The sequence below is a fragment of the Neophocaena asiaeorientalis genome, unplaced genomic scaffold (genome assembly GCF_003031525.2).
Source record: "Neophocaena asiaeorientalis asiaeorientalis breed wild unplaced genomic scaffold, Neophocaena_asiaeorientalis_V1.1 scaffold127, whole genome shotgun sequence".
NCBI lineage: Eukaryota > Metazoa > Chordata > Mammalia > Artiodactyla > Phocoenidae > Neophocaena > Neophocaena asiaeorientalis.
The window spans coordinates 6,202,729-6,228,594 of record NW_020175414.1 but is presented as its reverse complement, the minus strand read 5'-3'; the positions used below and the strand labels follow the sequence as shown (position 1 = coordinate 6,228,594).

At 35.4% G+C, this 25,866-nt stretch overlaps 1 protein-coding gene across 1 annotated transcript in view; it reads right to left on the bottom strand.

Moving 5' to 3' along the window:
* The window catches only part of TDRD3 (tudor domain containing 3), a 161,334-nt gene that overhangs the window by 74,661 nt on the left and 60,807 nt on the right, over positions 1 to 25,866 (bottom strand). Inside the window, exons 4-6 of the mRNA XM_024767216.1 lie at positions 13,529 to 13,689; positions 9,799 to 9,940; positions 1,288 to 1,359 (exon numbers count right to left, since the gene is read on the bottom strand). Coding sequence (XP_024622984.1) covers positions 1,288 to 1,359; positions 9,799 to 9,940; positions 13,529 to 13,689 — 375 coding nt within the window. The remainder of the gene's footprint in view (positions 1 to 1,287; positions 1,360 to 9,798; positions 9,941 to 13,528; positions 13,690 to 25,866) is intronic.

Here is a 25,866-nt window from a genome sequence, read left to right as displayed (position 1 = left end):
TGTCTTATTTAATTTTGAGTAGACCCTCCAAAAAGGGTTTTGAAGAGGATGCCAGTCAATTGATCCTGCCCACTTATTTTCTGATCAACTAGGTATCTGTTTTTCATACCAAATTTTTTTAAATTGTTATTGAGATATAAGTCTGTTTCCTAGCTGTTGTGTCCCCAACTCATCCTCACTTTGAGCCAGCACTCTTGAAGGAAAATAAAGCACAAATGCAAGGCAGATTACCAAGAGCTAAATTTTAGTGGCATCATGTGGCAAAGAGCAAGCAGCCACAGGGATTATTCGCAGATTCTTCAGTTATAAAGCAGGGACAAGCTGGAGGAGATTGTTTTAAAGGCAATTTGAGGCTTAGCACAACCAGGAAGACACACGATATTGGTCAGCTGAGGAGGTACCTCAAGGTAACATTTTGCAGCAAGGGGGTTGAAAGTTAGGAAACAGAAGGAAAACCTTTAGCTTAAGTGAGAGAAGAATCAGGGCTGCTGTAGTTGAAAATGAAAGTACTAACTGGAAATAAAATTAAGTACCTGACTGAGATGGGCATTTGGATCAAGGCAGAAGAATAGAATCTCGGAAGGGGCAGCTGGGACAGCAGGCTCTCCTACAGTGCATCGATGCCCTTCCCTGCCTCATGTTCTCACTCTTTTGTCTCCTGTCAATCTTTCTGTTGACTTTATTTTTTCTCCCTCTTTTGTTTTTAATGAACAAAGTGAGAAATTATAGCATATTTTTGTCTTCTTACTTTTGCATTTCTCTCTCAAAAAAAAATGCCCCCACCACCATCTGATATTAATTTTAAGCTGCATTTCAGGTGTGTCTCTTAACTGTTTCAATCTTTGGGTTAACAGCTTTTTTTTTTTTTTTTTTTTTTGCGGTACGCAGGCCTCTCACTGTTGTGGCCTCTCCCACTGCGGAGCACAGGCTCCGGACACGCAGGCTCAGCGGCCATGGCTCATGGGCCCAGCTGCTCCACGGCATGTGACATCTTCTTGGACCGGGGCACGAACCCGTGTCCCCTGCATCGGCAGGCGGACTCTCAACCACTGCGCCACCAGGGAAGTCCTGGATTAACAGCTTTTGAGAAAAGAATCTACACAAAAACTTTAATTACAATAATGAGAAAAAAACCCACAATTATTGATTTCCTGTAGTTAATATATTTCCATATAACTCCTATGACCTCTGAGTGAACAGTTCAGCACAAAACTAAACACAGCTTGAATACAAATGAAAAACATTTTTTGCTGACTAAAATTCATCTGCCAAAATGAAAGTCATTACCTGTCCAAAAGGCACAAAAGGAGGTGGTCCACCTTCGGTTCCAATATTGCTTCTATTGTGCTTTGACAAGCTCTGTGAGAAAAGTGAGTTGTAAAACAGAAATTATACATTAAAAATATATTTAACAACACTTATAATGCACCAGGAATCTACTCATTTTAGTAGATTCTTATAGGAAATAGAAAAAAAGCCTTCTATTATTAATTTCAAACTATATAAATTATCGTATTCCTAACTTCAATAACTAGGCAAAGACTCTCCCCTTACTTCCCCTTTCCAAAACCCAAATTGATATGATTTTCAGAAGTATTTGCCAAGTTGCTCCCATAAGAAGAAAACACAGTTAAAACCTCTCAACAAAGATGATAAACTTTGGTAGCAAGAAGTTCATTTTAATTAATTTCATTTTAATGCATAGTAAAACAATAATCTGACAGAAAAATATTATCTGGAAATTATCTTCAAAATGAAATTTTTAGACGTAAAAATCTATTAGCAAAAAACATATTTGTGATACTGTTATATAATAAGAAATACATATTTGGTCTTTGTCCCCAGTTCCTGGAACAGAGACCCTAAAACACTTGAAATTTCCTGAATCACAGGGTTAAGGAGCACATTTTGTTCTTCATAATAAGCACCTTTGAGCATCCTGAGTTTATATTAATGAGGTGACTATTAATGGGCCCCTAGCAAGCTCCAGGGTGGGGACTGGTAGCTGGAAAAACCAACCATGCGATTAGAGGGCTAGAGATTGAGTCAATCACCAATGGCCAGTGATTAAATCAAGCGGTACTATGTAATGAACCTCCATTAAAACCCCATAAACGATGGGGTTCAGGGAGCTTCCAGGCTGGTGAATACATCCATGTGCCAGAAGGGTGGTACACACCGAAGTCCACAGGGACAGAAGCTCCTGTGTCCAGGACCCTTCCCGATCTTGCCCTATTAAGCTCTTCATCTGGCTATTTATCTTTTATAACATCATTTATAATAAACCAGTAATAGCAAGTAAAGTGCTTCCCTAAGTTCTGTGAGCCATTATAGCAAATTATCAAATCTGAGCAGGGGATCCTGAGAACCCCTAATTTATAGCCAAGTTGGACAGAGAGTGGATAACATCAGGACCTACTACTTTCAATTAGCACCTGAAGTGAGGGGCAGTCTTCTGAGACTGAGTTCTTAACTTACGGGGTCTGTACTAAATCCAGGTAGTCCATGTCAGAACTGAATTAAATTTTAGGACATCCACCTGTATCCCAGTGGAGAGAACTGGAGAATTGTTTGATGTGGAAAAGAAAACTCCACACTAGGTGTCAGAAGTGCTGTTAACTAGAAACAGTTCATAGGAATACTGATAAAAGTGATTTCTAACTATTTAAAGAGATCAGACTGCTACAGTTTATAATATGGAGGATAATTTCAATTATAGTAAAATTTCCTTAATACAAGTCTTGTTTTGCAAATCAATGTATACTTAAAAGAAGTATTCAACAGATTGTTCTTTAATTGAAAAAAAAAAGCTTCCAGGGCTTCCCTGGTGGCACAGTGGTTGAGAGTCCGCCTGCCGAGGCAGTGGACACAGGTTCGTGCCCCGGTCCGGGAAGATCCCACATGCCGTGGAGTGGCTGGGCCCGTAAGCCATGGCCGCTGAGCCTTTGCATCTGGAGCCTGTGCTCCGCAACGGGAGAGGCCACAACAGTGAGAGGCCCGCGTACCGCATGAAAAAAAAACCCCATAAACAAACGACAATGAAAACACGATGACCCAAAACCTATGGGATGCAGCAAAAGCCGTTCTAAGAAGGAAGTTTATAGCAATAAAATCCTACGGTACTATACTACCCAAAGCAATCTACAGATTCAATGCAATCCCTATCAAACTACCACTGGCATTTTTCACAGAACTAGGACAAAACATTTCACAATTTGTATGGAAACACAAAAGACCCCGAATAGCCATAACAACCTTGAGAACGAAAAATGGAGCTGGAGGAATCACACTCCCTGACTTCAGACTATACTACAAAGCTGCAGTAATCAAGACAGTATGGTACTGGCACAAAAACAGAAATATACATCAATGGAACAGGATAGAAAGCCCAGAGATAAACCCGCACACATATGGTCACCTTATTCTTGATAAAGGAGGTAAGAATATACAGAGGAAAAGACAGTCTCTTCAATTAGTGGTGCTGGGAAAACTGGACAGCTACATGTAAAAGAATGAAACTAGAACACTCCCTAACACCATACACAAAAATATATTCAAAATGGATTAAAGACCTAAATGTAAGGCCAGACACTTAAAATCTATAAACAATAAATGCTGGAGAGGGTGTGGAGAAAAGGGAATCCTCTGGCACTGTTGGTGAGAATGTAAATTGATACAGCCACTATGAAGAACAGTATGGAGGTTCCTTAAAAAAGTACAAATAGAACAACCATACGACCCAGCAATCCCACTACTGGACATATACCCTGAGAAAAGCATAATTCAAAAAGAGTCATGTACCACAATGTTCACTGCAGCTCTATTTAAAATAGCCAGGACATGGAAGCAACCTAAGTGTCCACTGACAGATGTATGGATAAAGAAGATGTGGCACATATACACAATGGAATATTACTCAGCCATAAAAAGAAATGAAATTGAGTTATTTGTTGAGTTATAGTGAGGTGGATGGACTAGGAGTCTGTCATACAGAGTGAAGTAAGTCAGAAAGAGAAAAACAAATACCATATGCTAACACATATATATGGAATATAAAGAAAAAAAATGGTCATGAAGAACCTAGGGGCAGGATGGGAATAATGATGCAGACCTACTAGAGAATGGACTTGAGGACACAGGGAGGGGGAAGGGTAAGCTGGAACAAAGTGAGAGCGTGGCATGGACATATATTCACTACCAAATGTAAAACCGATAGCTAGTTGTAAGCAGCCGCATAGCCCAGGGAGATCAGCTTGGTGCTTTGTGACAACCTAGAGGGGTAGGATAGGGAGGGTGGGAGGGAGGGAGACTCAAGAGGGAAGAGATATTGGGATAGATGTATATGTATAGCTGATTCCTTTTGTTATAAAGCAGAAACTAACACACCATTGTAAAGCAATTATACTCCAATGAAGATGTTAAAAAAAAAATGCCATAAGGAATCTTTTCACCCATCTAGTCCTCCTATCTGTTTTATCTTTGAGGTGTTAACATATATCTGTTAAGCACTGGTTGTCACTTAATACACCTTCTTGACTCTGAAGTTTTTTGTGCATTTTTAATGATTATTGTTATAGAAAATGTTACGTTTAAAATATTTTAAATGGTGAAAAATAAGTTAAAAAATTACCATATGTACCTTATACCTACTCTAGAGTCCCTGCATTATAAAAGGAATACTATATATTTTGTATAAGTTATATAAAAAAAACTAAGACTAAAGACAACAGTAATATTCAGTTAATTAATCAAAGAACAATTTAAACTGTATATGAATATCACATTTCTTGATAAGCTGTATTTAAGATGTTAACCTAGTTTAAGAAAAAACAGCAAATGCATAAACTTATCTAGGGGTCCTTTCCCCAGTTTTAATTTAGATTAAAGAAAAAGACCATTCAAAGAGCAATAAGTCATTTCAGTTTATGCCATGACTTCCTTAAAAGTTCACATAAGCTGCCAATAATACCATCTCTCAATACACAGTATATAATTAAAAGCATATTACAGGATTTCTACTTCCCATCCTATTACTGTGTAAGAGACAAGACTTAATCTCCCTCTACAACTGGTAATCTGGACAACATGTAGGAAACAACTGTTTTAAGACATAGGGCAAGAAGTAGCACAGGACTGTAATCCCAAAGAGAAAGAGAAAAAAACAAACAAACAGGTGAACTCCGCCTTTCTGCTTGGAGGCATAATGCAGACAGACAGCACAGAGATCTGAGTTGAGAAAATGTCTCACAGCTCAAGCCAGGCTGAAATAACTGGAAGCTCTGGGGCAGAGTTTTGAAAAAGAGAGGCCTGTACAGAAATGAAGCTCCAGAAACCTGTATAGGAATTCCCTTAAGTCACTGCTGAGAACTAGGCTAAGCAAAAAGCAGCTGCAAGTTATAAGCTTCCATTTATACTAGAATAAAAAAGAATAAAATACTTAGGGATAAAATTACACAAAGAAGAAGATCTATACAATGAAAACAACAAAAGATTGCTAAAAGAAATTAGACACCAATAAATGAAAAGACATCACATGGTCATGAGTTGGAAGATTTAATACTGTTAAGATGGCAATACTACTCAAACAGATCTAGAGATTCAATGCAATTCCTATCAAAATCCTAAGAATGCTTTTTGCAGAAACAGAAAAATCCATCCTAAAATTCATATGGGATCTCAAGGGACCCTGAATAGTCAAAATAATCCTGAAAAAAGCTCATACTTCTTGATTACAAACTTACTACAAAGTTACAGTAGTCAAAACAGTACTGGCATTAAGACAGACTAATAGAATAAAGAAATAAAGAAATAAAATAAAGAAAAAAAATATGGTTAAATGATTTTTGATGAGGGAGATAAGGTCATTCAATAGGGGAAGGAGATTCTCTTCAACAAATGGTGGTGGGAAAACTGGATATCCATATGCAAAAGACTTAAACCATGTACAAAAATTAATTCAAAATGGATCAAAGACCTAAATTTAAGAGCCAAAGAGCTAAACCCATAAAACTTCAGCAAGAAAACATAGAGAAAAAGCTTCATGACATTGGGATTTTGCAATTTCTTGGATATGACACCAAAAACATAGGCAACAAAAGAAAAAAACAGGTAAAACTGAACTTCAATAAAATTTAAAATGCTTTTGCATCAAAGGACACTACCAACAGAGTGAAAAGGCAACCAATGGAATGTGAAAAATATTTGCAAATCATATATCAGATAAGGAACTGATATCCAGAATAAATCAAAAACTCACACAACAACAACAAAATTTAAAATAGACAAAGGACTTAAATACACATTTCTCCAAAGAAGATATACAAACAGCCAGTAAACATATGAAAAGATGCTAAACATCACTACGCACTAGGGAAATGCAAATCAAAACCACAATGATATTCCACTTCACACTTATTAGGATGATTATTATCCAAAAAACATGAAATAACAAGGGTTGGGAGGGATGTCAAGAAATTGGATCATTTAAGCATTGCAGATGGGAACATAAAATGGTGCAGCTGCTGTGGAAAACAATATAGCAGTTACTCAAAATATTAAACAGAATTACTATGCAATCCAGCAATCCTACTTCTGAGTATAAACTCAAAAGAATTGAAAGCAGGAACTCAAGCAGATATTTGTACACCCATGTTCATAACACCTTTTTTTTTTTTTTTTTCATAACACCTTTATTCACAATAGCCAAAAGGTGGAAACAACCCTAATGTCCATTAGTGGATGAATGAACAAAATGTGGCATTTACATACAATGGAATATTATTCAGCCTTAAAAAGTTAGTAAATTCTGGCACATGCTACAACACGGATGAACCTTGAAGACATTATGCTAAGTGAAATAAGCCAGACACAAAAGGGCGAATACTATATGACTATACTATTATGAGGTAGCTGGAGTACAAGGTGGCCAGAGATTGGGAGGGGGGGATGGGAAGTTATTGTTTAATTGGTACAGAGTTTCAATTTGAGAAGATAAAAAATTCTGGAGGGAGGGGGTTGTGTAACAATAAGGATGTACTTAATGCCACTTAATTTTACACTTAAAAATGATTAACATGTTAAACTTTGTTATGTATACTTTACAATTTTTAAAAACAGAAAAAAATTTTTAAAAATTATCTGTCATAGGAGGTGAGGGGGGGAGCACTAAAATGTTATAGAACTACATTACTTTACAAATTATATCTGCTACAGAACTCTCCAAAACCTATCTTTATCATACTTTGAGGTTTGAGTTTTTCTTTTTGTCACCTGTCTATATCCAACTTGCTACAACTACAACACCTACACATGCTTTAAATACTATCCAATGTTCTCTTCCCCCTCTATTTATTTTGCAAGAATGCCTAGGACCCCATTACTTCCAAAATTAACTCTATGGTTTATTATTTCTATGTGTACATTTGATTTCTATGTGTTTCACCTGCCAGATGCTCAAGTAATTTGAACTCTCCATGATTTCTACAATATTACAGTTACCAAAATCAAAAAAACTATAAAACCAAAGAGAACTATTATCATATTAAGATGTTTTTAAACTCTTTTTCATGTAAATTTTTACTGCCCCCTAACAAGAAATACTAGCATGGCTTTCAGGAAACAAAGTGCAAAAATATATAATAAAACATTACAAGAATAACTGTCAAAGTACTACTGATCCATGTATGTGTTTGTGTGTGTGTATGTGTGTGTGCTGGAGGTGAGGAAGTTCCTAGGAATGTCTGACTGACTTTACAATTAGTAAGGTAGTTCTGGCTGGGTTGTAAAAATCATGTATAATATGTTGGTCTGACTTGACAACATCTTAACACACTTTTAAAAATCTCTAATGGTAATAAAAATACAATATATCAATTTGTGAAAGGAAAAGATTACATGAAATGGGTGGGATTTCTCCAGGAAATTCTAAGTTCATAAACTTGGCTATTTATATAAAACTATCAAACCACTTCTGATTTACTTGCTTGTGCAACATTTTCAATCAAACAATGCAGTTATGGAATATTATCTTATACTTCATAGTATCTTATATAGTATATAATAGTATCTTATATTTCACAGCAGCCCAAAGTGTAGCACATTAGTATCATAAGGAATGAGTACTAAGGAATAAAAAATGTGCCTAAATTTCCTTATCTATTTACATCCCAAACAGAGGCACTTTCAAACTTAGAAGATAGAAAAGAGTAATTTATCTTAAAATACCAAAAGCTTGAAATATTGCTGGGCCCCTTGACTCACTTTAGACAACAGACAAGATCTGAGAGTGGCACAAAAACATGAATTCTAACTCAAAGAGTAATTAGCTCTATGTGCTTGTAATTCATTTATTTCACTATTATTTATTATGATGTTTATTACATATAAGACTCAGGGCCACCACTTTGGAGATACAGGAAGGCTCAGATCCATCACCTATTAGTGGTCTAATCATAAAATAAGTTTAACGGTTCTTAAAGCCTATTTTCTGATCCATATGGACATAACACTCTCTTACAAGACTGCTAGGTGAATTACATGATATACAGATATAGGCGCCCAGCTCAAGACCTACACACACTGTTCAACAAATATTTCTAGAATTGAATAAAGATAACACAAACAAGAATTCTGACCTCAAAAAGCTTACAATCAAAGGAGATAAGAAATAAATATAATTTTAGTGCTAGATAAAAAGTAATATACTTCTTAATATAATGAATAAAGTATTCTAATAATTCAATAAAGGAGCAATTATTTCATTTTGTGAAAAAAACAAGCACTTGTTTTGAGTCTAAAAGCATGGGGATGAGAGAGAAACTAAGATGAATGTCTTAAAAGTGGGAAAATCTTTTTTCTTTTTCAAAAGTGCAACTGAGGAAAGCTTAGAGAATCAAAGAAAGAGTAAGTAGTTCCATTTAGCTAAAACAAAACCTATGTGAAAAAATTAAGAAAGTTGACAAGGTAAGCTGGAACTAGGGCTAAATTATAAGTGACCTGAATCCCAGATTAAGGTATGTGAAATAAAAGCAGGGTGTAGCATGATCTGAATTATGTTGAAGATAATCTGGCAGAAGTACAATAAGTTAGAAGATGGAGAAAGGGTATATGGTGGAACCAGTTAAAAGGCTGCAAGTAGTCCAGGCCAGAGACTTAAACTACAATAATGGCAATGGAACCTGACAGCAAGGGATTGACAAGAGATCTGACTGCAGAGGATCAATAAAACTGGTGGCTAGAAGCAAAGTAGAAGGACAATTACTAGATAACCTAGATGACTAGGAGGATAAAGATACTGTTAACATAAATGGTGAAAACATCAACTAATGTGACTAGGAAGACAAATGCAACAAGAACTCTTTCATTATAGTGAAATTCTAATTTGCTTTCACTTGTATCTGTGTGTGTGTGTGTGTGTGTGTGTGTAAATAAGACAAATACACATACATTAATCATATATATGCACAAACACTTGTTTTCTGAAGAAAGAATTATATACAGATACATTACACATATCTTACAACCGGTATCTTGGCAGTTTTGAAAACTCCTCAGTAAAGAATGGCCTTTAAAATATGTAATAAAATATAACAAATACCGAAAATGACATCTGTTTTAGAAGAACAATATGGTTAAACAAAGGTAGATAGTTTCTGTAAAGATCACTGTGTTCCATTCTATTCAACTCTGGCATAAAGAACTAATTTTACTAGCCATTATAGAAAGATCCCTTAAAACAGAGAATACAATAAAAAGAGTGCAGTGTTTTAAAAGTTCAAACCATTCTTAGTTTACACTTACTCTCTGTAACTCCCATTTCTCAATAAGGTGTTCTACTTCACCGCCAAGAACTGTGGTGTTAGAATCATTCAAGAGCAGGAATCCATTTTTTATGTCCACAATGCCTGAAAGCTTAACTTTAGTTCCAGGTGGTGTGTTCAGGCTAAAGCAAAGAGAAAAAAAGAGTTAAAACATATTTAAGATCCTTCCCCAAAGTGGAATTCAGTCTTATACTGTGACCTGGTAAAATTCTTCAAAATGCACTAATGTGAAAACTATTTTTCAGGTGACTGGCTATATAGTGTGAATAGGTCATTAGGGAGGAAGTCAGAAGACCAGGTACAAGACTGTCATTTTCTACCTTAATTTTTTTCTACATGTAAAAAAATATGGATAGGGACTTCCCCCTCAGTGGTCCAGTGGGTAAGACTCGGTGCTCCCAATGCAGGGGCCCCAGGTTTGATCCCTGGTCGGGGAACTAGGTCCCGTATGCATGTCGCAACTAAGAGTTTGCATGCTGCAACTAAGGATCCTGCATGCTGCAACGACGATCCCGTGTGCTGCAACTAGACCCGGAGCAGCCAAAATAAATAAATAAATAAAAAATAAGTCAGTAAACAAACAAACAAACAAATAAAAAAATCCGGATAATAAAAATCACAGCTCACAAACTTACGGTAAAGATAAATAGAGTAAAAGATATGAAAGTACTTTCTCAACCATGCCATGTTGTATAAATGTAAGATTTGCCCTTTTGTCCCCCCTCTGAGCTTTGTGCATTATTGCAAAGATATACTATATTATAAAATTAAATTTCAATACAGAAGAGATATCAAACCAGTAATAATCTTAGACATTGAACACCTATGTGAGTTACTGTAATCCACATGAAACAATGCTCTTTTTGGTTAACTATCCAGTTAAAGATCAAATGAGAGTTATTTACTCTAAAGCATACTGACTTCAAAAGTATTTTTTCATAATAGTTTAACATTATCAGATGTGGGGCAAACATTATAACACCATGGCCCCTTTTACAAACACCAGAGAAAACACCTCCTATCAATCTTTTAATAAAGGAAACAGTGGAAGAAATCCATTCCATCATATAGGTTTATTCTAAAGTAAAAGCACATATACCAAGCCCCACTGCATCTCTTCGCACATACAGCAAGGGGTAAAGAACTCCATTAGGAATAAAGATAGTCCTAAAACACTTGGGATAAATTAAAAATCATGCTGAAAGACTTCACATTGTCCAATTTTTTTTTTTTTTTTTTTTTTTGCGGTATGTGGGCCTCTCACTGCTGTGGCCTCTCCCGCCGCAGAGCACAGGCTCCGGACGCGCAGGCCCAGTGGCCATGGCTCACAGGCCCAGCTGCTCCGCGGCATGTGGGATCCTCCCGGACCGGGGCATGAACCCGCGTCCCCTGCATTGGCAGGTGGACTCTCAACCACTGCGCCACCAGGGAAGCCCCCTACATTGTCACATTTTTAAAAGCTTATAAAATTCACCATGTGCCAATAAGTGCAATAGCAAATCAATGAAAGCACTGGTATCTCTGGTCTGTTTTTAAGAAAGACGGTTGATTAAATAGTTATTAACAAGAAGAAACAGAATATGCCTATTTTTAAGATTTCTAAGAGCCCATATGGAGTAAGACATTATCTGGTAAAAATTATTCTCAGAACTCCAAGCTTAATCATTCTTAGTCATCCTATGTAACTTAGAAAACAAATGGTCATAGACAGCCTTGCCTAACCTAACGCTTAAGTAGAGAGCTGTGTGGTGGTAAATGTAGGCAACTTACCACAATGTCTATCAAACTTCAAGATCAGCAACAACTGAATACACTTACACTAAGTGAAGTTTTTCCCAATTCCAGGTAATCAGCAGATACAGATTTTCTAACTCTATAGTCATCATTTAGGGATAAATAAAAAAACTAAGCACCAAGGGTACCAGGCTGCTATACTCTTTACCTCTAAAGAAATTATTAATGAATTACATCATTTATATAAGACCAATATATGTTCTTTAAAACCATTTTTCGCCAATAATTTCTAACACATTAGTAAATTGGAAATGAAATGAAAATGTAAAAAACACAAATTAGCAACATAAGAAACTACAAAAGACCTTAAAAAATAGCAAGCAAATTACAAGGGCATTTAAATTGTGATTTTTAAAACTAAAAGCTAATCTGAAAGCAAATAATGAGCTAATTTTTTATGTAAAATAACTGTACCTTTCCCAAACTCTTTCTCTAACAGGTTAAGAAGGAAAACATGGTGAATTACTTGAAGTTGGACATACAATTTCATTAAGATAATTGATAAAGAGTTCTATTCACCAAATTAAATTACAGTTCTATTCCCACAAAAGAATAAATAGGTGCTAAAATTTTAATATAATTTTTATTACATCACCTTCAGGACCATAACTAACTCTTACTCAGAGAGCATACTGTGGCTTAATTAATACTTTATTCACACTCCAAAGTTCCTTTATTCTCTCTTCATTGAAATTAAAAACAAAAACAAAAAACAGAACAAAAACAAAAATACAGTGAGAAGTGGGGCTGGAGGTAGGATAGATGAATGGAAAGAAGCACCCCAGAGAAATGCAATGTCCAGTAGAGAAAACACATTCTACACCAGTTCCTGGTTTATCCTCTCTAGTGAGTTCTTCTACCTTCCTTCTAAGATAACCAATAATCAAACTTATTTTGAAAATGGTCTCCCAAATTGTTCATATGTGAGAACACTTCTGTAAGCTGCTGTTTTTACAGCACCAAAAGTAGACATGCTACTTCAATGATGAGTGAATGAGAAAGTAGCAACATTTTTTTTTTCAATTGTCAAACTGTAATAAATTCAACAAAAGAAAACAGCATAAGGGACCCTCCTCTCTGGGTTGATCCTGTGTTTTCATTTACCTCAGAGAAATATACAGCAGTAAAATGAGAGAATGAGCCATTATATGGCAAGTCTTTCTTCTCAGGCATCTGTGAACTCCCTTGGAGGGGATCTGATTAAATTTTTCAAAGGAGGAAAGGCTGTGTTTCCTTTTATGGAAGTTTCTCCATAAAAGTAGGACTCTTTCTACTCTTCAAAAAAAAGACAACATAATCACAAAGTTAATATACGCCCCTTTGTATATGAAAATCAACATTTTAGACGAATAAATATATCTTCTAAGGAAGGAGCCTCCCTCACTAAGGGCAGACACTAGTTGAAGAAAGAAAAAAAGAAATCATTGAACATGGCATACAAGGCCTCAACCTACCACATCTCCTCCCACATACCACAATGCCAATCACCTATGCTCCTCCAAGTGTAACTTTTCACTCATCTGCTATCAGGGTACCATGTCTAGACTGCTAAACAGTATAATGGATACAACTAACTGTCAAGGAAGAAATTGTGACATATTTAAAGAAATTTTTGTTCTGAAAAGATTTTAATGACCTAAAATTTAGTGATAAAATTGAAAAGCTTATGTTCCTTGTAAGAACACCTTAAATTTCTGTTTTTAATTATTAACTTTAAAAGTAAGGAGCAACTAACTCCATTTTAAACTATTTTTCTTTACAGATAAAGTAAAAATACAAACTCTTTAATTTATTCAGAAAAACTAACATGCACTTAAGAGTTCATTCCTTCTTTTCAAAGGTCTTAAAAACAAAATCCAATGTGAACAGTACCTTTAAACACTTATAACAAATGTACACCATAAAGTGCCAATTACCTTATTTTGGACATGTAACTAAATTCTACTGCTGTACAACTTATATGACCATCAGTCATCTGCAAACGCAGCATTCTTGGGGCAGCCTGAGATTCTTCATTATCCTTTGGTGCAGCAACATTGCGAATTTTTTGAATTTGCAAAACACATGGACCTTCAAGCTGTCAAAAGATAAAGGAATAAATAGCACTTTTAGCCATAGCTTTGTTTTCACTTAAAATGTTTCTCTTTTCCTTACTTTATTATTTATAATGATAATTCAATTAAATAAGTTCAAAATTTAAACTGTTATATACATCAGGGTGGGTTTTTTTTTTCTTTTGTATTTAAAGATAAAACTTCAAAAAAGTCTCCTGAAGAATTTTTTAAATATAATTCTGAATTCATTTTCAGAAAATAACAGGAAAAAACTTCAGGGAAAAAGTTACTTTTCTGAATTAAAGGTATATTAAAAGATGTTTTCAGTCTTATGTGCTCTAAATTGTTCACATAATACCCCCCCGTTCCACCCATGTACATTAACAGACATTCTAGAATTAAAGAACTTGGTAATTTTTTAAGGGACATCAATAGTTGAAAGGAATGTTTTCTGCTCAAAAACGTCAAGTTTAAAGTACACCTTCTTCCGGCATTAAAAAAAAAAAAAAACATATTCCAAAATTTAAACCATATAAAATCTAAGAAGTGTGAACTATACTTGACTTATTGTCACATTTCCTTTTTAAATGAGTTTAATGCTATGTTGTTATTCATTGGCAGTAAGGAGAATAAACATCCTATCTAGCCATATTTTAATCAAAGACAAAAAGAAAATTGATGGGCTAACTAGCTATTGAATATTAAGTTAAAAGTTTTTATATAATAAAACACTTATGGTATAACTGGGGAATGAGAGCAAAATCTGCTTACATGTCTGAAAAATAAATTTAACATAAAGTAACACTTTCTACATTATAAAATATTATATCCATTAAGTAGTATCATACTTACAAAGAAAAAAAAGCTTTTTGTTATAGCTTTTTAAGTAAAATCTTTCTGTATGCATTAGTTTAATTTATATTTTCAGCAAAGAGAAATGTGAAATAACATTTACACAATTTCTTGAGTTAGCATGTTCCCAGGTTGACAAATTTCCACTTCATATTTACCAGTATCTTTCCTGAAAAGTAGTAATTTTGTTATAAATTTAGCTCTAGAGAACATAATTAGAGAAAAGATACGAAACTTACTTCTAATTTTCAAGTATGAAAAAAAAATTCTAAGTTGAAATAAGTCTAAAACCTTTAACAAATGTAGATAAGCTACTAATTCAGGATAAACTTTTTCTTTTACTTTTGCTAATGCCATTAAAATAAAGACATTTAAACCAGAGGCATGTTAACGGTTCTTATAATGTTCATCATTCTCTATATTCTACGACTCCCAATATTTTTAGCCTAGACACTGACAAATATTTAGCCTTTGCTCTACTAACCACATATAACTATTTAAATTTACATTTAAATTAATTAAAACTGAGTGAAATTAAAAATTCAATTCTTCAGTCACACTGGTCACATTTTGAGTGTTCCATATCTGCACAACACATATACAGACTGTCCTACATCACTGCAAAAAGCTCTATTAGACAATCAGTGGTGATCTAGACTTATGTGTTCCACAATGATACTAGGGAGTGCACATCCGTTGAAGTGTGGGAGGAAAACAATTGTTTCTATTTAATTCTTAGTAAGGAAGAAATTAAATGTTCCTAATACTTCATAATCAAAGCAACAAAGACACTCTCATTCAGTCCATATGACATACAGGTAACAAGGCATCTTTATAGAATTTGGGGAAATCTACATCTCAAGGGTGTTGACATGGCACCTTCACTGGTTTGTTTGCTTTCAATGTATTGAAAAAACTGACAAACTGACATTTATTTGTGTACAGGTAAATGGATATACAGATATTACCTAGTTTTAACTATTAATGATCACAAAATGGACAAGTGGCTTTAAAAGATTCTGCCAAAGAAACACAAATTGAAGATAATGCCAACAACGCAATCACAGAGGGGGGAACAGGACCATTTTTGCTGATCTCCTACAACTGGTTGACCATGAGAACAAAAAGCTAGGAATGCTAGGGAGGAACACCTGCTCCCAGATCTTGATGTTTCCTAGCAAGCAGCAAGTTTACTTATTTAACTACTCCAACTCCTGGCCTCTCCATCCCTTTTAATGTATTAAATAGTGGTCCTGCCAAAAGATATATGTCTACCTGGAACCTGTAAACATAACCCTATTTGTGAAAAGGGACTTGGCATACCTAATTAAGATCAGTATCTAAAGATGAGATGATCCTGGATTAGGAGAAATACAATGATGAGCTTCTTTAGAAGAGAAGGGGAAATAAACACAAAGACACTGGGTATAAAGGCCATGGGAAGAAAAAAATGGGGGCAGAAATTGGAGTTACACATCTACAAGCCAAGGAACACCAAAGACTGCCCACAGCTACTGGAAGCTATGCGAGGGGTATGAAACAGACTCTCCTTCAGAGCCTCCGAAAGGAACCAACCCTGCTGACACCTTGATTTTAGACTTCTGTCCCACAGAACTGTGAAAGAATAAATTTCTGTTGTTTTATGCCACCAAGTTTGTGGGAATTTGTAACAAAAGCCTCAGGAAACTAACACACCCATTTATGAAATGACTTATCTGATTGGGAGGAATATACTGTATATTTTGGGCTCATCCTCACCCTTCCTTTTTTGGGATCTAGGTAGGGACCCTGAGGAGGAGGTACCTACTCAGCCTCTTCACTGGATTGGCACTGCAATAAGTGAGTGTACAAATCTGTCAGGTTTGTGGTTCAATTAATGCATCCATTTGGCTCTCCCACCAAGCCATATCTTCCAAATTAATTTTTATCAGTAGTAAAGTTGATACTTTGGCCCACATCTGCCACTTCTTTCTTTCTCAATCGATTCAGAACCAAAGTAAAAAAGAAGGTACTATTTATTAGACTCTCCTTAGAAACTCCCAAATTACACACAGTCTTTTTATAATCAATTCTCAATTTGAATCAACAGGGCTTAAGACTAGTTCCACAATTCAGAAAGATTCTATAAGTAAAATTGCAGATATAACGATTTTTTTCATTATTACGTTTACAATATTCAGTTTATTATCCTCTGTAGTCAAAAAATAAATAGGGAAGTACTGGATCTAAATAAAACACAAATAGCAGAATAAAATGTTAAGATCCTAAATCCTAACTTTAACCCTAAATCTAAAATCATCTAAAAGCATCCACAAAACTGAATGAGAATTAACTTCAAAATCCTTGTTCATCTAGTATCAAGAGCAATCCCAAAGTGAAAAAAGATATCATATTTAAATGAAAATAATAAAAATCAAGGGTTAATTTTGCCCAAGATTTCTTTAATGTCTGACTTTCACCTTTACATGAGCAATAAGGAGCAAGTAAAAGAAATTATTGTAAAAAATTTAAATAGTTAAGAAAAAAGATCTCTAATTCTTTTTTTTTAACATCTTTATTGGAGTATAATTGCTTTACAATGGTGTGTTAGTTTCTGCTTTATAACAAAGTGAATCAGCTATACATATACATATGTTCCCATATCTCTTCCCTCTTGCGTCTCCCTCCCTCCCACCCTCCCTATCCCAGCCCTCTAGGTGGTCACAAACCACCGAGCTGAAGATCTCTAATTCTAATAAACAATATCAAGTATACACCAGAGATATTCTCTGGGGCCAGAAAAAGTCATCCAGGCTTCATTCCTTCCTTTCCCTAGGTAGATGGACTTCTCTATCATCTGAACTCCTAACTAGTCATATCAATTGACATGGAACGTCAGATTTAAATGACTGTATTAGTTTATTAATTTATTGATCATATTAAATAACATTCTTGTTTACAATCAGACTCTCCAAAGTTTGGATGACATGGAACCACTTATCTATAGTCTGATTACACCTAGATAAATGGTTAAAACTGAGAATTTTTGAGGAATCAAGAAACTATCTAAATTTAGACATTCTATGATACTATGAAAAATCTGCCAGCCATTTCTTTCTATAATCTTATCAATTTCCTTGAGAAATAAATTTCTCACTTTATCTATACCTAACAACATAAGCATCACATTTTCCATCAACCCTAGAAATGGGGCCATATACTCAGAAGGAATCTATGAGTATGATTAAGTTCTGATAAATCTTCCATCATTATTGTAAAGTGGGTTAAAATTAAGAGAATAAAAAAGTTTCATTCTCCACAGTCCTTTTTAAGTACTTAAAATCATAATTTATTTCTTTACTCTGTTACTACTTCCAAAAGCATTTCCAGTGGCTTCAGCAGAGATTTTCTAGGGCTCATTTTTTCATCTACTCATATTTATATCAAGAGAAGTTTTTGCTGGACTATTCACATCTCTACCTGAGGATCCAAGCAACTGGGTAATGATTCAAGTAAGTTGCCTTGGAATATGAAATAGTGGTTCTGCCTACAGCTGCTTTAAACGCCTGAGGGATAAATTTTTATGACACCCTCTTTCTCATCTACTTCTTTGCTCTGTTGAAATAACTCAATATCATTTTAACAAAATTTGATATTAATAAACATGGAGGTGGGACAGGAAGAAATCAGAAATAAAGTATCATTTGTCACACCCTGTACCATCCTAAGGATAGTATCAGACTCAAGAAAACTGGAACAAAAGAGAATTGTTTATTATAATGTTAGAAATTTCAGAACTTTCCCCATGTCACCCGTGTAGGCATCTATGGTAAGCTTCAATTTGGAGGACATTTTCCTCCAGAGAAAATCTATGTTTGCTTCTGATCGAAACAACACTGCAATTGAGACCCTCAGCTTTCAGCTTATGGAAAAGTAGCAAAGTTAACCTTAGCCAGAATCTCAACTCACTGTCAGTTAGTAGCACCACACTAGCTCCATAATCCTTTCTATCAGCTTTACTGATTCAGGTGCCCAAGATTTCCATGCAGAAAGATAAAGAAATATAAAATTACAAGAACATATGATACAAGGAAATAAGCTACAAAATCTGAGAATCATAAAAATATTAATGTTTAAAAAAAATTTAAGACTCTAAGGAGTTGAGAATTTGGAATTATCAAACACAGACTATAAAACAATAAGCCTAATCTAGAGAATTTCTATAGAACTGTGAACCTAACAACTAGGGAAAAAATATTCCCCTTAAGCAAGCATGTGACATAAATATATACCAAGCCATAACGTAAGCATTTTCAAATACAGCTATCTTTCAGTCCAAATTCTCTGACCACAATCTAACTGAATTAGAAATCTGTAACAAAAAGAAAAAAAAAGATAATGTTCTATTATTAAAACAAAGAAGAAATCTTAATATAAACTGAAAAATATTTAGGACCGAATGATAATGAAAATACCATGTGTAAAACCTTTGGGATATAGTTAAAGCAATGGTAGAAGAAAAATTAATAGCCTCGAGATGCTTATATTAGAAAACAAAGTAAATAAATGAGTCGAACTAACAAGTTGGGAAAAGAACAACAGAATGAGTTCAAATAAGGTACAAGAAAGAAGAAAATAAAGATAAATTAATGAAATAGCAAACTAAAAATACAGTAAAGAGGGTTAACAAAGTCTAGCGTTGGTTCTTTGCAAAGACTGATGAAACTGATACTGAGCAAGACTGACCAGGAAGCAAAGAGTAATAATGCAAATAAACAATCTAAGGAGTAATAATAATAATAAAAACACAAACATACTTTCAGTAGCAATGAAAAAACAATAAGAGACCTATGCATACCAATCTAAATGTCCATCAACAAGAGAATGGAAAGGAAAAAGTAAAGTCCATACAATGGAATACTACTCAGCAATAAATAGTAACAGACTACTGATACATGCTACATCATGGATTCACCTCAAAAACATGACAGTAAGTGAAAGAAGCCAGATACAACAAAGTATATATTGTGTGATCCCATTCATGTGAAGTGTCAACAAAAGGCATATTTATAGAGAAAATGTAAAATAATACACAGATATATTATTAAGAATAACAAGTACAAGATAGCAAATTTAAGATTAGCATACAATTATTGGTTACCTTTTTATGTACCCCTAACAGAGAAAAAAACAGTAATTTTTTTTAAAAACACCATTTACAACAACAAAAATAGGAAGTTCCGAGCATAAAGCTTGCATATAGATACACAACCTATATACTTTCAATAAATTATAAAACTTCATGGACAAAACTAAATAAATGAAGAGATACATCCAAAGGTGTGCTGAAGCCTGCTCAGGCCAGTTCACAAGTGCCTGTTATGAGCACTTCTTCCCAATTCCGGCTTTGGTGATTTCATAGTATAACTTATAATCAGCCACTGCAGGAATTTTTATACTACAAATAGTGGCAACTACTACATATTAGGGCTTTACTTTTTTCTCTTCAGAGAGGCAGCTTACCAGCATTTCACTTGTAATTAGTTATCATAAAGATGTCAATTGTCTTTAAGCTGATATGCAGATTCAATGCAATTTCATTCAAAACTCTGACCCATTTTAAGAAACTTGATCATTTGATTCTAAAATGTATATTGGGGAAGGTGGTCATCAGGGACAGAATAGCCTGAGGAAGAATAATGTATGTTACAACCAAAAGATTAGAAAAATTTGATAGTATCAAGTGCCACAAAAGACATGGATCAATGGGATCTCACATACACTACTGAAGGTAATACAAATTGGTACAACCACTTTGAAAAATAATTTGGCATTATCTGGTAAAGTTGAACACTGGCTTACTCTAGCATACAATAATTCAATTCCTGGTTATATTCCCTAAAGAAACTCTTACACATATGCATCAGAAAAAATATACAATCTTGTTCCTAGACGTAGTAGTAGTGCATCTATTATTTAAAGAAAAAAAAGAAAGAAGAGGAAAAGAAACACATCTAAATATCCATCAACAGGAGAATGAATAAGTAAATTATGGTATATTTAGATAGCTTAATATTACATAAAAGTGAAAATGAATGAATATTAGGTATATACAACATGGGCATATGTTACAGCCATCACACTGAATGATAAAAGCAAGTTACGGCAGACAATCTGTTAACATTTTGTAAAGGTTAAAAACTAAACAGAAGGACCTCCCTGGTCGCGCAGTGGTTAAGAATCCACCTACCAATGCAGGGGACATGGGTTCGAGCCCTAGTCCAGGAAGATCCCACATGCCGTGGAGCAACTAGGCCCATGCGTCACGACTACCTGAGTCTGCACTCTAGAGCCCGTGTGCCACAACTACTGAAGCCCACGTGCCTAGAGACCGTGCTCCGCAACAAGAGCAGCCACTGCAATGGAAGCCCATGCACCGCAAGTAAGAGTAGCCCCCGCTCGCCGCAACTACAGAAAAGCTCATTGCAGCAGCCAAGACCCAATGCGGCCAAAAATAAATAAATAATTTTTTTAAAAAAAACCTCTCTCTTAAAAACAATATATTATACAGAAATAACTACATATGTAACTAAAATATTTCTTCTAAAAGTCAAGAAAAGCTAAAGTCAAAATTCACAACAATCATTTCTTGGTGTTTGGGAGAGGAAGAGGTAGGACAGAATGGTATTGTAATGTTCTAGTTCTCACATCAGGCTGAGGCTTCACAGGTGCTCACCTCATTTTTAAGCTTCAAAAGAGATAAGTTTGTATATATCCAATATTACATTAAAATTGCTCAAATAATTTACATAACATTTTGAAATTAAGACATTGGGTAGTTCACAGAAGTGCCAGGAGTATTAGAGAACTAAGTCTGTAGACTTCACAGCAAGAATAACAGTGAAAATCAAACCACAGACTGGTTTAATGGCAGTAGTACGTTGATGAAACAGTTTGGGATACGAAGGGTAGAGAAGAAGTCCTAATTTGTAGCATTTGCCAATTTCCATGGCTGATTTCAACTACTCACCTCTAAACAGGGAAGAGATGCTGACATTCGGCCTTCATCAGTTGGAACAAGCTAGATCCAGCACACTCAAGCATCTAGCTCTACATCTTGTACTATCAATTTCACTAGCCCTGGACACTGACCCCAGCACTGTTGGCAGCTATTACCCTAGAAACTCAATCCTGCTGTAGCTTCTGCCACTACCAGAGAGGATTCACCACAGTTCCTGCTTTTTTGTGTGACTAACCCATGTCCTATGCAGCTATACCTGAACTAGTAAAGCTGAGGTACATGTGCACGGCATAGGCGCAAAGAAGGCTGGGGAAAAAGTATCCGGCATTTTCTTTTCCACCACGAAGACTTTGAAAATGGGACATTCCCCCAAACAAAGGAAGAGAATTCAGGTTCTAGGAAGTATAAATGTTAACTTACTTATCTTCCATGTATTATTATCAGGCAAGAAGATTTTGTCAAGGTCTATTTTCTATAGTTTGTATAATAAAATACCTTTTTTGGGGTAGTTTTATTTTCTAAATATAAATAATACATGTGTGTGTGTATGCATGTGTATACATATATAACCTTTACACACACACCAGATATACTCTCCCACTGTAAGATGTTAAATAGTCCCCCAAATGGGGATTTACCTATTATTCCCTTACTGAGAATTACAAGTCTAAAAACTAACAGTCTAGCAAGAAAAGCAACCTCTCCACCTCATCTCACTAAGCTTAACAAGCTGAGATGGCTACCCCTCCTTTGTATGTACTTCTGACATAGCATTTGTTCCACTATACTGACATTGTTGGTTTCTTGATCTCTTATTAGGGTATATGCTTCAAGAAGGCAGGGGCTGTCCTGTTGATCTCTGCAGCCCCTGCACTTAGCACATATATACATTCAAAAATTGCTTGATAAAGAAGTTACCTTGTGTTTTTACTATAATTTATTTAGCACTTACTAGATACACCAGAAAATGTGGCAGGATTTTTACATGTTATATTTTTTAATAAATTTATTTACTTATTTATTTTATTTTTGGCTGCATTGGGTATTTGTTGCTACGCATGGGCTTTCTCTAGTTGCGGAGAGCGGGGGCTACTCTTCGTTGTGGTGCACGGGCTTCTCACTGCAGTGGCTTCTCGTTGCAGAGCATGGGCTCTAGGCGCACGGTTTCAGTAGTTGTGGCTCACAGACTCTAGAGCACAGGCTCAGCAGTTGTGGTGCAGATTTAGTTGCTCCACGGCATGTGGGATCTTCCCGGACCAGGGCTCGAACCCATGTCCCCTGCATTGACAGGCGGATTCTCAACCACTGCGCCACCAGGGAAGTCCTACATAAGTTATTTAATTTACCTCCAGAACTAAAAAGTATATTAGGATCATTTGTGTGTCTTAAATGAGAAAATTGAGAGCAGAGGATAAAGTATTTTGACAGAGGTTACCCAGCCAGTAAGAGGCAGAATTAGAATTCAAACTCAGATATGCCACACACCAAAGTCTGTCTTCTTTGTTTCATACATTCTAAAACTATGATAAAATTTGTTACATACTAAAAACATGTAGGTATAAAGGGCAGTGGGAATAACTCTTAAAAATTAATTCTGTTCAAAAGAGGTCAAGAAAATTAGAAGAGAAGTGGCATTCAAGTTGGAATTTGAAGACTAAATAGCAGTTTGCCTGACAGCTGAGGGAAGAACATTCCATTCACATGGCAATTATTAAGGCCCTATAGCAACAAAAGACTATGATTTTAGAAAAGCTGCAGTTCCCTCATCTCTAAAGTAAAACAGAGATTGGTAATGATTTCTATTTTGCAATGCTGTTCTTAAGATTACACAGATTATTTAACATGGGACCTGGCACAAAGTAGGTTATCAATAAAGAGAAAGAAGAAGTGTTTACTGAAAACCAGGGTTCTCTTAGGTAAGTTAGGGGCTTGTACCAATAAAGGGCAAGAAGAAAGCAGGTTAAAAGCAAAAGGAGGGCTTCCCTGGTGGCACAGTGGTTGAGAGTCCGCCTGCCGATGCAGGGGACACAGGTTCGTGCCCCGGTCCAGGAGGATCCCACATGTGGAGTGGCTGGGCCCGTGAGCCATGGCCACTGAGCCTGCGTGTCTGAAGCCTGTGCTCTGCAACGGGAGAGGCCCGTGTACCGCAAAAAAAAAAAAAAAAAAAAAAGCAAAAGGAACATTGAAAGAAATAGCTTTGGGAAGGTAGTCCCTAATCCTGATTTCAAATTTTTCAACTGATATTCATATACGTCAAGAGTTTAAATGGATAAATAAATAAAAATAAAAGAAAAACTTCCTGAATCATAAATATGGTGGTATACCTACTAGAAGATCTAAAAGTTTCTACCCCTTAGAAATTTTAAAAACAGGGTATTATAAATGTCTAGTAATAGACAAAAAGACAACAAAATATTGAATAGGTTTTCCCAAACTTGAGATCGCCTGAAAAAACATCACTTTATACATCAAAGTAACAGCACAGCAGATAATTTGCTTTTATTCAATCAGGGCAAGTACAGCCAATCAATTACAAGAAAAACATTGTGGGACTCCAGGCAAAAGTAACACTTCTTTCAATGTGTCATTTGCCTATTTCCATCCTTCACTGCTATAGCTTTTCGTTTTCTGGGAGAATTAGGAAAAAAAAAAAAAGTGAACAGTTTGTTTTTCAATTATTATTAGAGTATCTAATATATATTCTATAGATTGTTTTGTGCAGCTGTTTTCAAACTACACAGAAGTCCTACTAATAATTACCAATAAGTGCTTGTAAATAAAGCACAGTAATAGAATTTTAGTAATCCATTTTTCTAAAATTAAAAGTGCATGTTTAATTTTAATAACTCACTAAAAGAAACACTGGTAAATTGTATTATTTATTAACATATATAAAACATGACACAATTTATTTAACTTAAAACATTTTTCAATTATTTTTTTTCTGAAAACATCCAAGTTCTATATTGTCTGAGGGTGAGAGGGCATTCAGTTTGAATTTTAAGGCAGTGAAGCCATCTTGTGGTTGATGTTGGTGTTGCTGAGGCTTTGAGAAGGTCACTTCTATCTGGAAAAATTAGGCCTTTAATCACAGTTTCACATTTAAAAACGCATATACAGGGCTTCCCTGGTGGCACAGTGGTTGAGAGTCCGCCTGCCGATGCAGGGGACACGGGCTCGTGCCCCGGTCCGGGAGGATCCCACATGCCGCGGAGCGGCTGGTCCTGTGAGCCATGGCCCCTGAGCCTGCGCGTCCGGAGCCTGTGCTCCGCAACGGGAGAGGCCACAACAGTGAGAGGCCCACGTACCGAAAAAAAAAAAAAAAAAAAATGCATATACAGCCTGTCAGTCCTAAAACTTAGATGAAAAAAATAAACACAGATCTGGAAAGCCTTTCCTGTTAGGGCTTCACAGTAATGCATTAAAGTTCTCACACAGCTGGACTGGTAATAAAGCATTTTTACATTAACCTATATTTTATAATTAACTTCTACACCTTGGTTCAAAGGCTAAAGCTATGAAAATAACTACAACAAAATATTAAACTTGGAGAAGAATATGAAAAATATTAAACAGTTTTATAGGAAGCATAGTTTTACTTTCATTTTGTCATGACTTCTTTCCATGATTTTTACCTTACAAGCTAAATATTCCAGAACCTTGTAATATCTAGATATACAAAGCCTGCCCTGAAAAACTCATAAGTTGCAGCACATAGCTTCCTCGGCACATATTGCTCCACTCTAAAAACCTTTATGGCCTAAAAGTCAAACATAAACTGCTTATGGGAAAATCTAGCTTAGGCTTAGAACCCTGGAGAAAAGTGTCATCTTCCCACTCTCACTACTTTTTAAATTTGTCTGAAACCTTTGCATCAAGGTTATAAGCAACCTTAAGGAGAAAATATGCGAACTGCAAAATAATATTAAGAAGAGAATGGTAGAAGAGTGGGATAGGGAGGGTGGGAGGGAGGGAGATGCAAGAGGGAAGAGATATGGGAACATATGTATATGTATAACTGATTCACTTTATTATAAAGCAGAAACTAACACACCATTGTAAAGCAATTATACTGCAATAAAGATGTTAAAAAGAAAAAGGATGGGAGGAAAGAGAAAAGAATGTGAACAGAACTATTACATTAATTACTAACAAAGTTACTTGCATTTTTTTGGCCATCCTACTTCCTCACAAAATAATCAGTGATAACAGAATTATTAAGACTTCAGTTTCAAACTTCAGATGACAATGCCCTTCTGAAGGTTCCAGTTTGTCTTAGGACAAAACAGATGTAAATACAATGTTCCAGGATTAACTGTCTACTCCTAACTACAGACCTACCATCTCT